Source organism: Trypanosoma equiperdum, assembly GCF_001457755.1.
Source record: "Trypanosoma equiperdum strain OVI genome assembly, contig: ctg_1844, whole genome shotgun sequence".
Lineage (NCBI taxonomy): Eukaryota > Euglenozoa > Kinetoplastea > Trypanosomatida > Trypanosomatidae > Trypanosoma > Trypanosoma equiperdum.
In genome coordinates, this window is record NW_027123887.1 from 1 (window position 1) to 12,511 (window position 12,511).

At 50.3% G+C, this 12,511-nt stretch overlaps 4 protein-coding genes across 4 annotated transcripts; all 4 read left to right on the plus strand.

Annotated features, from left to right (window-relative positions):
- Window positions 1-738: 738 nt before the first annotated feature.
- TEOVI_000783500 (uncharacterized protein) lies at window positions 739-1,365 on the plus strand (the record flags this gene model as incomplete). The annotated part of the gene is made up of 1 exon (XM_067223338.1): window positions 739-1,365. The coding sequence occupies one exon, from the start codon at window positions 739-741 to the stop codon at window positions 1,363-1,365; it is 627 nt and encodes a 208-aa protein (XP_067079439.1).
- Window positions 1,366-1,590: 225 nt separating this feature from the next.
- TEOVI_000783600 (5-histidylcysteine sulfoxide synthase, putative) lies at window positions 1,591-3,840 on the plus strand (the record flags this gene model as incomplete). Its single annotated transcript, XM_067223339.1, has 1 exon — window positions 1,591-3,840. The coding sequence occupies one exon, from the start codon at window positions 1,591-1,593 to the stop codon at window positions 3,838-3,840; it is 2,250 nt and encodes a 749-aa protein (XP_067079440.1).
- Window positions 3,841-5,281: 1,441 nt separating this feature from the next.
- TEOVI_000783700 (uncharacterized protein) lies at window positions 5,282-6,781 on the plus strand (the record flags this gene model as incomplete). The annotated part of the gene is made up of 1 exon (XM_067223340.1): window positions 5,282-6,781. One exon carries the CDS (start codon window positions 5,282-5,284, stop codon window positions 6,779-6,781), a length of 1,500 nt encoding a protein of 499 aa, XP_067079441.1.
- A 569-nt stretch (window positions 6,782-7,350) lies between these two features.
- On the plus strand, window positions 7,351-12,135 carry TEOVI_000783800 (kinesin, putative; the record flags this gene model as incomplete). The annotated part of the gene is made up of 1 exon (XM_067223341.1): window positions 7,351-12,135. The coding sequence occupies one exon, from the start codon at window positions 7,351-7,353 to the stop codon at window positions 12,133-12,135; it is 4,785 nt and encodes a 1,594-aa protein (XP_067079442.1).
- Window positions 12,136-12,511: the final 376 nt, after the last annotated feature.

Below are 12,511 nucleotides of genomic sequence, written 5' to 3' on the forward strand. Positions count from 1 at the left end.
ATATATATATATATATATACCATCTGTTAACCCAGTTATCTGTTTTTCGTTGTTTGTGGCGTCGGTTTTGTTGTTAAAGGCACATTTTAGCGCCATCATTACCTATTAGTGCCCCGATTTGTTGTCGTTGTTATCACTGGAAGTTTCTTTGTACTGTAGCCACTCGTTACCGTGAGTGGTTGAATCGTTTTTCGACTGGTCAACTATTTTGACTTGAAGGACCCGTCGTATCCTCTGGCATGTGGTGTTCGTGGTTGATACAAACGTGTTTGTGCGTGGTTTGCTGGGGTTTCGACTGCAGCGCTTGTGTTATTTGGCAGTGACCACAAGTACAAACTGTCTGTCGCACAAACCACCTAGCTAGCAAAAAATTTTGCCACATGCACGTCTTGAATAAACGGACGTGGCGACGTTCATGCTAATTTCATCGGTTACGTTGCTTGGGGGAAGTGCTGTAGCATTATTCGCGATAGGGGAGGGATTTTTTTTTTTGGAGTGTTTATTTGTTTCTTCCCTTTAATGGTGCAGAGGAATGGGCTTGATACAGCTCGGGGATGTCGCTGTACTTTGATCGGGGGAAACGACTAAAGGGTATCTGTGAAGATGTTTTTGTTGGTGGGGAGATGCTTAGAGGTGAGTTATCTACATGGAAGTGGGTCTGCATTGCCGCTGCCTGCATTCCCTTATTTTGAACGGTAGTCGCTCAACGATGCTTCTTCCCACATATTTTGAGAGCGAATGAGAGAAACTGCTATTATGAACAACAGATTAGTACTACCTGCTTCAGCTTCCACAGATGCAGAGAACGGCAGTGTACACGTTCGTGGCGGCACCCGGTGCTGCGGGCCCTGTTGTCACTCAGACCAAAAGCGAGGACGGTCAGTGTGGACGAAGCCCACGTTAGAAGCAGACGACACTGCTGACAGCGACGCGTGTGAAGATGTCGTGAAGCGCAGTGAGCGGCTCTTGGAACTCTTGCGCGTGCGCAAGATTCAGTGTGATTCAGCTGTTGATACTTCTAGCATGATTTATGATGTGGAAGCAGAGATGTCACCATTGGCTGCTTCTGGCACGCGGATGTGTAGGGCCGTTTTTTCCCAATCCTCTGCTCTTGTGCCTTTGTCCTCCATCGCTGGGGATAAGGATCTCGTGGAGTTTGATGTATCTGGGGAAGAGAAAACTAACCCGGTGCCGGTGAGCTCTCGTTCGCTACTGAAAGTTGCTATTACTTGTACGGACGCAGAGACACAAACACTTCCCGCTCCGGTGGGCTATCGGGTGGAAAACCCAATAATGACAAAACCTGATTGGTTCGTTCTTCGGTTATGTGAATTGGACGCTTTACTTCACATATTTTTTTCCTGAGATTGTTTATTCGTTTATTTGATTCTTTTTTTTTCCCGCACCACGTCTATTTTTATACTTTTTGCAGATGGGACTGCATGTTTTCCCCTCCTGACTGCTCGGCTCAGTGTTGCCCATCTTCCTCCGCCGTGGTTGCCGGTTTCCCAGTAGTTGCGTTCGTGAGGTGATCCTATTTCTCTGACCCCTCCGGCTGCTTTATAGAATAAGAAGCTAAGTAATCAAAAAATGACCTCACTCGTCCTAAATCACTATTCGCAGGAGGAAGTCAGCCGACTTTTCAATCTTTCGTCTCCACGAGACCTATTTCACCAGCGCACGCCGGCGCTGGCCGACGGAGACGTGAAACAGAAGGTGGAGGAGATACGCTCTTACGTGCATAGCACTATGGAACTGTATGAGAGGGTTTTTGAATGCCTCTCGTCGGAGGAAGCGTTTTTCGTTCAACCGATCCACAAGCTTCGCCACCCCTTAATTTTTTACTACGGCCACACTGCCTGCTTCTACATAAATAAGTTGTGCGCCGCTGGACTCTCCATGCGAATTCGCCCACACCTTGAGGAGGCGTTTGCAGTTGGTGTGGATGAGATGAGCTGGGATGATCTTAACGAAGAGCACTATAACTGGCCAACAGTGGAGGAAGTTGTAGAGTACCGCCGTGCTGTCCGTAAGCACGTGGATGGCATGATGACAAGTGGCAAATTTGAACTGACCCTTCCCTTGACATTTGCTGGAAGCACAGAGAACGCTGACAGTTCATTTTGGTGGTTAATGTTGATGTGTGCTGAGCACGAGCGCATCCACGTCGAAACCGCCTCCGTTCACGTGCGAGAACTTCCCATGCGTTATGTGAGGCCGTCTATGGATCAGTTCTGGAAGCCGTGTGGGGAGGCAGATTGCGAAGCCCCGGCAAACGAGCTGGTGGATGTAGCCGGGGGACGGGTAGCCGTCGGACGTGCGCCTAACTCTGAGCTATACGGTTGGGATTGCGACTACTCTGACGGAAATTATGTGCTTAATGTTGCACCGTTCAAGGCGAGTAAGTACTTAGTGTCTAACGCGGAGTTCTTTACCTTTGTTGTTGCAGGTGGTTACGCTACGCAACGCTACTGGGATGAGGAAGGGTGGAACTGGGTCCAGTGGAGGAAACCTGAGTGTCCCTGGTTCTGGGTTCGCGATGAGAACCGACCCAAGGGTTATGCGCTTCGACTTCAAACGACGCTTATTGACTTGCCGTGGAGCTGGCCATGTGAGATTAACAATCTTGAGGCTCGGGCGTTTTGTAACTTTAAAAGTGAGCAAACTGGGAAGAAAATTCGTATGCCTACAGAAGCTGAATGGCTGATTCTTTGGGACCGGTACGTCGGCAAAGATCAAATGTTGTGGGATGTAGCGCCGGGGAATGTTAACATGGAACACTTCCAAAGTAGTTGCCCTGTCGATAAGTTTGCTCACGGTCCATTTTTCGATATAGTTGGAAACGTGTGGCAGCACTGTGAAACACCAGTATACCCGTATCCTGGTTACCAGGTGCATCCATTCTACGATGATTTTTCTATGCCTACCTTTGATGGTCGCCATGCGTGTATGAAAGGCGGGGCATGGGTTAGTACGGGGAACGAGGCTACACGCGATGCTCGCTTCGCCTTTCGCCGCCATTTCTTCCAATACATCGGACTTCGATACGTGGAAGGTGAACCGGTGCAAGAGGGGTTTCTCAACTTGAATTCGTTGGGGCTTGATCCCATGGTGGATGCCATTACGGATGCCAACTACCGTCCTTCGTTTAATGACATCCCTAATGGTTTCGTACAGATAGCAGAATTTGTTATGAACCAGTTCAGGTGTTGTGCTAGGACAGGGCCGAAGCGTGCCCTTGATTTTGCGTGTGGGGCTGGACGGATAGCATTTGAGCTGACGTCAATGTTTGATCAAGTGGTTGGGTCGGATTTTTCTGCCCGATTGCTCATTCCCGCCTACGCTATCAGTGAGCGCGGAAGCTACACATATAGTATTGTGAACTCTTCTACGTCGAGACGTGTAGAACAAACCTTCAAGTCGCTGGGGTACCCGTGGGATGCAACCCGAGGGCGCGCTGTTTTTTTTCAAGCAGATCCTACGAACCTACACTCCCACATGAAAGATTTCTCGTTGATCTTGTGCTGGAACACGCTGGATAGAAGCTACAACCCCACCGCTGTTCCGTCGCATATGGTTGACAGGCTTGTGGTGGGTGGTTTGATTGTCTTCGGGCTTGATGGAGTGACTGATGAAGTCAACGAAGGAAAGAGGGAGCAGGGGGGTGAGGAAACACCCAAGCAGGTCGTCTTCTCAGAAAACGAGATCTATCATCTGTTGGGCGGAGAAAACGTGGTGGACCGCGTCGGAGACCCAACACAACTGACGGTTGCGTTTCCTGCGTCAGACTCTACAGCAACTTTCAGAAAAGTTCGGCTGTCCGTCTACCGAAAGAAATAAGTGATGGACAAAGCTCTACCTCCTCTCCAGTTTGTATGAAGTCACAGTCGCGCCTCGAGTCTTCTTCCAATGAGGCTTTAACATGATGGTAGGGCGTTTAGTTTTTCGGTTATTTTCCATAATTTTCTTTCTTATTTGGTTTTTCGGCTTAACAAAAGGCCGGTTTCCGGCCCTCCCCACCGCGGGCGCTTTGCTACGGGCCACCGTCTATGCACTGGCCCGCCTCATAGCATTTGAATACGTACATATACTTGTATTCGAATAGTTTGTGCAGCTCTAATGAAAAAAGTATGTTTTCAGGGTTTATGAGATATACCATTTGTGTTTAATTTTTTGTACCCTCGTATTCACATTGTTTACTCATTTATCAAAAGAGGAAGTGGTAGCGTGGAGGCAGGTAAACGCCGCCGGCTACGAGCGAACGGGTGTCGGGAAACGACGATGTGTTAGCGATTTCGTTTGGGATACCATAATTGAGGAGAGAGATCGTTGGCATTCGGTGATGGAAGAGGGATGCATTCTGCTAGTTTTGTCAGTGAAGTAAAATGGACTGTGCCCACTTTTTTTTTCTTCGTATTGCTAAGCGGCGAGAAATGTGCATGATATCCCCGCCTCAGTGCCCTGACTACCCCTCCCACTCATGGCGGTTGTTGAGTTGTTTTGATGGTCCCTATGGGTCGTTTCTTTGTGTTCTCAGGTGCTTCCGCTTGAGCGTGTGTCCGTTATTCAGAACATATTGAGGGCCAACTTATGTAAGGCACTTGTGTAACTATGGGATTGGAGGTGTGGCTTTGTTGTGGTAGGGTCGAAGTTCAGCGTATTGTGGCAGATCAACCCCATTTCCTGTTTGCTCGCGTCAGGAGGACACTGTTTCTTTTTTTTTTTTAAAGGCACAAGGGAATACGCCTGGGTTAGTGCGCTGCATTTGACCTTATATCCGGTTCCTATTGATGAGGCTGGCTTCGTTTTGGCGGCGGTATATTCAACCAAGCGCGATCCTTGAATCGACTATGCCCTCCACTACGCTATGTCGGCTTACTGACTTTAGGATCCACCTCGTTGACCTCTGTCCTTTTACTTGGGGTGTTTAAACTGGGTTCGGGCTCTGTGGGTGCTCGTCAGCGACCGTCGTTTACATCGGACATCTTTAATTATTTTTATTCCATAATCCGTTTGTGTTTTTGTACCCCTCACTCCAATATACGAGGGTGTAAGGGCCTGAGAGTTATGTGCATGTGGGAGGAACTCTTCGTATTAATGCAGTTTCTTGTTTTTTGTTTGCATACGCCAGCCGAGTACCACGCACCTTCTCGTTTCCCATATGTGTGTGTATCTCCTTCCGTAGGTCTGCGCGCTGTTTGTCTTCTTTTACGGTCATTTGTCATTATTTCGTTAATTTCTTTTGCCCCTTGTAGATACGCGGTGCGGCCAGTAAGTTGGGATGCGGCGTGCATTGTACCGTGGGGTGACCGAGTCAGGAGCTGAAATAAGAAATTTTGCTGTTCACGCTGGATGCATGCGACGCTGGTGCAGCGCTGCGAGTGGTTCTTCGCGTGGTGATAGGCCCACTGATTATGATGTACCTCCACCGCGCCCCGCCTTTTATGTGCCCCCGGAGGAACGAGCATCAGACGATGCCTCGCTACAGTTTCTTCGGAAAGACAGTGGAGTGCGCTCAGGTCTGATGAAGGGATGTGGGGATGCGACTGGTGAGGTTAAACTAGAGCCTGGCCAACTCTTCGCCCCCGAGCCTCCCGTCCGCCCGGCGGAATCACCCAGTTACATCAATGAAAAAGCAGCGCGATTGTCATCTACAAGTGTCCGCGCAGGGGCCTCCTTGTTAACGGGGGACATCGGAGCAGAGGTCAGTCGTCTAGCGGTGGTGAAAAATTCCACATCTACGCGGAACCGAAGCGAGAAAACAGATGCATCTCCACCCCTCACGTATGGGGGGAGTAAAGGATCGATATTTGAGTCGAGGGACGTAGCCGATGGAGTGCCGGAAGGGAAAAAGATCAGACAACATGAAGGAACTGTTGGCAGAGGTGAGGAAGGCGGAGAAACCACTGGAGGAAATCCCACTGGCGATGAATTGCCGCTCTTACAACAAATGCAGGTTGATCTTCGCCGTCTGGAATACTACCAGGGGACCCCCCAATATCCAGAGATGCTGAAGGAGTTCCGCGCAAAATACTTATCTGACGGCGGTAGCGAGGGTGAAGGGGACGGACGTCTGGAGGACCTTCGGTCTTACACCCAGGAAGAGCTGGCGCGCGGACTGGAGTCACAGCCAATTGATTATCTTCGGGCTAGCAGTAAGTTGAAGGTGGAGCTTACCAGCGGCCCCAGAGCGTACGACCCGGTACTTGTCATGCAGCAGATGGGTGTGATGCGGTTTCAAGGGTATGCTTTCCCTCCCACGACGGAATTAGGTAGGCTATGCGACAGTGATGGAAAACTGCCGGACTCGAGCGAAGGTGCCCATAGATTTGCCAAGTATGTAGCTCAGACGGCTCCAACAGCCATCAAAGATCAATTGAAAGGCAATGAGGACAGGCACATTCTCTATCGAACAATGGGCCTAGACGTCGTACAACGCCGACAAGTGAAGGCTATGTTGAGTGACTTTGACCACGGTGATCGCCATACGTCATACCATGTGATGATGTCGTATCCCTACGCTGACTGGTTACATGTGTTCTACATGGTTTTGGTGGGGGTGGCGATATATGAGATGCAGGTTCGATTTTGTGCGTATGACTTTTATGATGAGTATTTGGGATTGGACCTGCGCCAAGTTCCCAAATTGAAGAAGCCCTTCCTTGTCACTGTTACTGTTGTGGTGATGGTAGTCGCACTGTTTCACCCACTGCTTCTAGTTAGCATTGCAACCACGCGTCTTTATCGCATCGCGATGAAGCGCCCTGTTGGACCTCCATAACGTCTTTCACATCTCAGGTCTATCGACGAAGGCTCAAGGCTTGCATTCTATGCAACAGGGGCTGATGGCGGTGGTGCCTGCTTTTGCGAGTACCTTTCACTGTTTTGATTTTATTTTGCACTACAGCACTCCGAATGTTCTTTCTTTTTGTGATGCTGCCCACTTCTAATAGCTAAGCAACTACCTTCTTTTTTTCACTGCTTCCAATTTGGCAAGAAGACTACTGAGGAAGAGGGGGTGATAGGCAGCGCATTGAGAAAGGTGCGTTTAAACCCTAGGAATATCCGCAGAGTAGGTGTATCCACCACACCACCAATACCGCAAAACGAACCAAAAGTAGAGGAATAACGTACAAAGTATCGAAGGAGAGCATCAAGCGGCCTTTCGCACGGGTAAGTTATCAGTTTCTGTGAGTGGGAGTGCGACCAAGTTTCGATTATTTTTCATTTTATATATTGTTAGAAGGAGAGAGTATCTTTTTAGCATACGTCGAAAGGTGATATTCATAGAGTTGTTTACTAGATAGAGTGCATATACACGTGTATCGTAAGCTGTAGTATCGCTTATTCATGTCTATGCACCGTGACTTACTTCGAATAAGGCGGCAGACGTCGAACCTTGTCTCGTCACCCTCGCCTCCTTCCTCACGTGCCAGCCCTCGTGCAAGGGTGAGTTCGGCTAGAGGGGAACAACGACAAGGTGCTAGTGAAGCCGTGCATGTAGCAGTTCGTGTGCGGCCTTTGTCTGTCAATGAGGCGGGACAAGATGTCATCGTTTCGATGGATCCGTCAGCGAAGAAGATATTCGTGAGGAACCGAGGCGAGGAGCAACAAGAGTTTCCTTTTGAGTTGCCCGTATGGTCTTGCGGTGGAAATGCGCTAAACGGCTCGCCGCCGGTAAGTCAGGCAGCACTGTACAAAATGGTTGGGCAACCCCTTTTGGACCACGCATTTGAGGGCTTTAACAGCACACTTATGGTATACGGTAGCACAGGCAGCGGAAAAACTTACACAATGATGGGTGACATGGATGGCGGCTTTCTGGGTGAGGACGAGGATGTGCTCAACGATGGTGAGGAGGGCATTGTCCCACGCCTATGCCGTGAGATGTTTCAGAAGATCAGAGATCGCTCGGTCAGCTTGTCTGACGGGGGAACGCTGACGTGGGATGTGCATGCCTCCTATGTGGAGGTTTATTGTGAGAAGATTAGCGATTTACTGAATAACGGTGCCCCTGTCACTATTCGTGAGGTGATCACGGATAACGAAGCGCACTTTGCGCTCAATGGTGCGCAGCGGGTTAACGTCCGTAATTCAGCGGAAATACTGCATCTCCTAAAAATTGGTAACAGACACAGGAAAACAGCCTCTACGGCCATGAATGAGCGCAGTAGTCGTAGTCATGCTATATTTGTTGTGGAGCTCACCGAGATGCTTGTAGTGAGGGGACCCGATGGTGAGTGTGTCGGTGCCCCAGGCAAGTTCCTTACCGTTCGCCTCGTTGATTTGGCGGGTAGTGAACGCGTTGGGGAAGCGGGCATGTCGGGACAGCTATTCAAGGAGGGTGTTGATATTAACTGCAGCCTCTTCACCCTGGGTATGGTAATTGAGGCTCTTTCGGATCCTAGTCGACGCCATATGAGGCCACCATACCGTGACAGTACGTTGACGAAGATTCTAAAGGACGCATTTGGTGGAAACAGCAAAACCACGATGATTTGTACCATTGCCCCCACGGAGGCCCAACGTGTGCACACGGTTCAAACACTTCAGTACGGGCTTAAGGCGCGACGAATTGTGAACAAGCCATGTGCGAAGAGAGGACCGTCAGCTAAAGAGCTTCGTAAGGCCAGTGAGGAGATGCTTAGTTTACGCCAGAAGCGCAGGGAAAGGCAACCACAAGGCACTGGCTTGGAGGAATCGTATGCTGATCTAAGGCGTGCTGGCGACGGAGGCTTACATAATGGGGGTGCTTTACGTCATTCTGAGAGCTCGTCGGAAGGCAAGGAGACTTCTCTTGGCGGCTCCAATTTCGCTACAGATGAGGAGAGGGACCGTTACAGGAGGAAGATGGAAGAGCTGGAAGAAGAAATTGAGCGTGCGAGGGCGAGATACAGAGAGCAGGGGCGGGAGCTGCAAAACATAAGGAGAGAGAGTGCGGCTGAGGCTGAGGTGCGTTTAAGGGCGTTAGAAGCCCAATTCAATGAGAAGGAAAATCATTTGAAGCGGAAAGGTCACGAAATTCAAAGGAAGCACCGTGATGCGGAGAGCCGATTGAAAGAGTTTAAAAATTTTTCGGAGGAGCGCATTTCTGACCTCCTTCGTGCACAGGGGGAGCTGAAAGATAAGTTACACGAGAAGGAACTTGCAGTCGGGCAGCGTGAGCGGGAGCTGCAGGAGGCCCAGAGTCGTGCCGAGGAGGAGGTTTCCCGTTTGCATCAGCGCATGATGCAGCAGGAACGAAAATGGCTTGAGCGCCATAAGGCTTTGGAAGCTGAAATTTGCGCACAGGAAGACAAAATGAGGGACCGATTGCGTGATGCTATGGAGAGAATGCGTAATGTGGAAGAAGTTGCAGCACGTCGCGAGAGTGAGCTTCACCGCAAGTGGTTAGATGCCCAGCAAGCGACCCGAGAGCTTCACCACAAGTTAGCTGAGAGCGAGGCAGAAAAGGCGCGACAAATATCTCAGGATCGCCGGGAAACAACCAAACGCGAGTCTGAACTTGCCCATAAATTGGAAGAAACTGAGCGCGGCCGAAAGGCCCTCGAACGTGAGGCGGTATCGCTAAAGACTGAATTGGATGTGTTGAAGGAAGACTACGAGATGCTCGCTAAAAACAGCAGGGAGGGTTGTGATGCGGAGGCGCGGCTTCTCCCCCTTGAGGAGGAACTAAAGAGGCGAGAGGAGCGGCTGCAGCAACGCGAGGAACAGGCCCAGGCATCACTCGATGAAGTTCTAAAGAAGCAAGAGGAACTGGACCGCTTACACCTCGCAGTCATTGCCAAAGCAGATGCTATTGAGAAGGATGCGGTTGCCGCACTTCGGGAAAGGGAGAGTCGCCTTCAGAAGCGTGAAGATGAGCTTAAGAGCTTGGAGCATGAGTTGGAGGCACGCTCCGCGGTTTTGGATGTGGAGGCCAAGTATAAATCAATGGAGTACGATACGAAGGAGAGTGGGGCAGAGGCTTTAGCTTCCCGCGAACGCCGCGCCACAGAACTGCTTCAAGATGAACTTCAGGAAGCATTGCAACGTGTTCATCTCGACATGAAACAGAGGGAAGAGAAGTTTGATCGAATGGAAGATGATATCAAGCGATGTCGTGAGCAGTTGGAGAATCTCTACAACGAGCGGGATGAGATGCTTAGGCGTGCATCCACATCCTCCGCTGGACGCAGCTGCGTGTTTGACTCGCCGCTTCCCGTTCCTCCACGGGGTTGCCGAAGATGCAGGTCGGGTACATCGTGGCCGTCCAACTGTAGCACGATGGGGACCGGGGAGGAAAATGATGCGTCTCTCAGTGGGCGGCAGTTCTCTCCTAACCAAAGCAGCGCGTCGCAGCAAGAACCGCGCTGCTCAGAGAACGGGGTTGAGGGGGGGAGGTCGTCTGAACTGCGTCCGATAAGTGCTCTTGCGGGGGAGTCGGTTTGCTTATGGCTCAAGAATATGCTGATCACTATGGAGGAAAGGAGCCGCGGCTTACTTGAGGATTTGTGCTATCATGAATACAGTGTCCTCGAGCGGATGACGTCCATCGGCTCTCTTTTTTCGTTTGGCGAAAATGCTCCCAACACGAGGAGCCCTGAGGTGGCCGCCAGGGTGGTTGACCGTACTTCGGTGTCTGCATGTAGTGACCATTTGCGCGGTGGTTTTCGACTTGGATCAATATGTGGTGTCGTGCCCCATGATGCTCCTTGCGTGCCTAGCCTCATGCATACTGAAGCGGACTGCGGTTTAAGAGATGCAGCATCGGAACATGAACAACTTGCCCAGCGTATAGTCGCGTTTGAACGGCTGCAGCATCAACGTGAGGTCGAGTTTCAGCAGAAGGATGAGCAAATCAGGGAATACCTAGTTGAAGTGGAGGCGATGGATCGTGAAAGGATGGCGATGTATCGCTTAAAGGAGGAGGAACACGAGGCTGCGGCTGCACAGTTGCAGATGGCAAAACGTGAGTTTGACCACCGTGTTAATTGCATGCAGCAAACCCTTTTTTGCCGCGGCGCGCAGCAACACGCTGAGTCCATAGTCTTGCAGGAGGCCGCTGAACGTGAGAACATTTTTCGGCTATTCAACATTCAACTTCACAAGATTTTCGCCCATGAGAGAAACATGGCGCACCATACGAACTGTGTGGACTTGTTGCGCCAGAGAGAGGAGGTGATCACGCTTGAGGAGGCACAACTCCAGAAACGTATAAGTCAGCTAAAGGACGAGGAGGATGAGTGGAAAAGACGTCGTTCCACCGAGGAGACGCAGATACTCACGTACCTATTGGAGCTACAAAACGAAGATATGCTGCGCAAGCAAGCCATTGGGGAGAAGGGAAGCAGAGAGGACACCGCGAAATACTGCGAAGACGCCGAACTCGGGGTTGCGGGTTTGTGTAATGTGATGCATCGAGTAAGGGATCACACGCAGAAGTGTGAACTTGCGGTACAAAAGATGGAGAGTGAACTGGAACAGCAGGCAGATGCGGAGAAGGTCTTGGAGGAACGTGAAGCTGCTGTTGAACGGCGCCGTCGTGAACTTTCCACCAGCATGGAGTCTCGGGAGCGTTCCCTTTTGGACAGGGAAATGGAACTGGAGGAGTTGACTCGTCGGCTTAAAGGTGACATACAAAAACGTGAACTTGCGATACAAAAGATGGAGAGTGAACTGGAACAGCAGGCAGATGCGGAGAAGGTCTTGGAGGAACGTGAAGCTGCTGTTGAACGGCGCCGTCGTGAACTTTCCACCAGCATGGAGTCTCGGGAGCGTTCCCTTTTGGAACAGGAAGTGGACCTACGGAAACTGTCCACTAAAGCAGGGGATAATTGTCGTAAACGTCCGGGTTCTCGTGTGGCACATAATCAGGAAGGTTCCTACTACGTTGACATCAAGAAACTTCTGGAGGTCTGTGGATTTCAACTGCCGGGTGGAAAAGTTGAATTCCCGGACGGCGCTGACACACCGATTGAACTGACCGATAACCTTATCGACGTTATCGAATCACTACGACGCCAGCTAAAGGTATGGATTCAAAAGTATCGTGTGCTGAAGTCAGATGAGAAACTGGAGTGTGAACGCTGTTTGTGGCAGAATAACCGTGGTGCCACTGTGTGCCGATGCTGCGGCAATGCTCAACTTGTGTAATTTATCTACTGCGAAGGGAGCAGGAAGAGCACAATACTAGCGTACATTAACGTCTGCGGAACTCCCCCTTTTCAAGGACGTGACACATAGCGTGCAGAAAATAATGGCGGGAGTTCTGTAAACTCGTGTCACTTATGGTGCGCGTAGGCGTTGCGTGCGCTTTATTTTAACCTTAGACACTTTTTTTTTTCCCGCTATATGTTTGGCACGTGGGTGTAGGCCGTAACTTCCCTCAGGTAGCACTGCTGCCGTCCAGTGTTGGAGTACCGTTTGGCAGGTGTCGATCAATAGTTCTCTTTTCGAGCGCTGTAGGCCGTATGGTAAGTGGAGGAATCGATGGTGAGTGAAAAGACTAATATATATATATATATATATA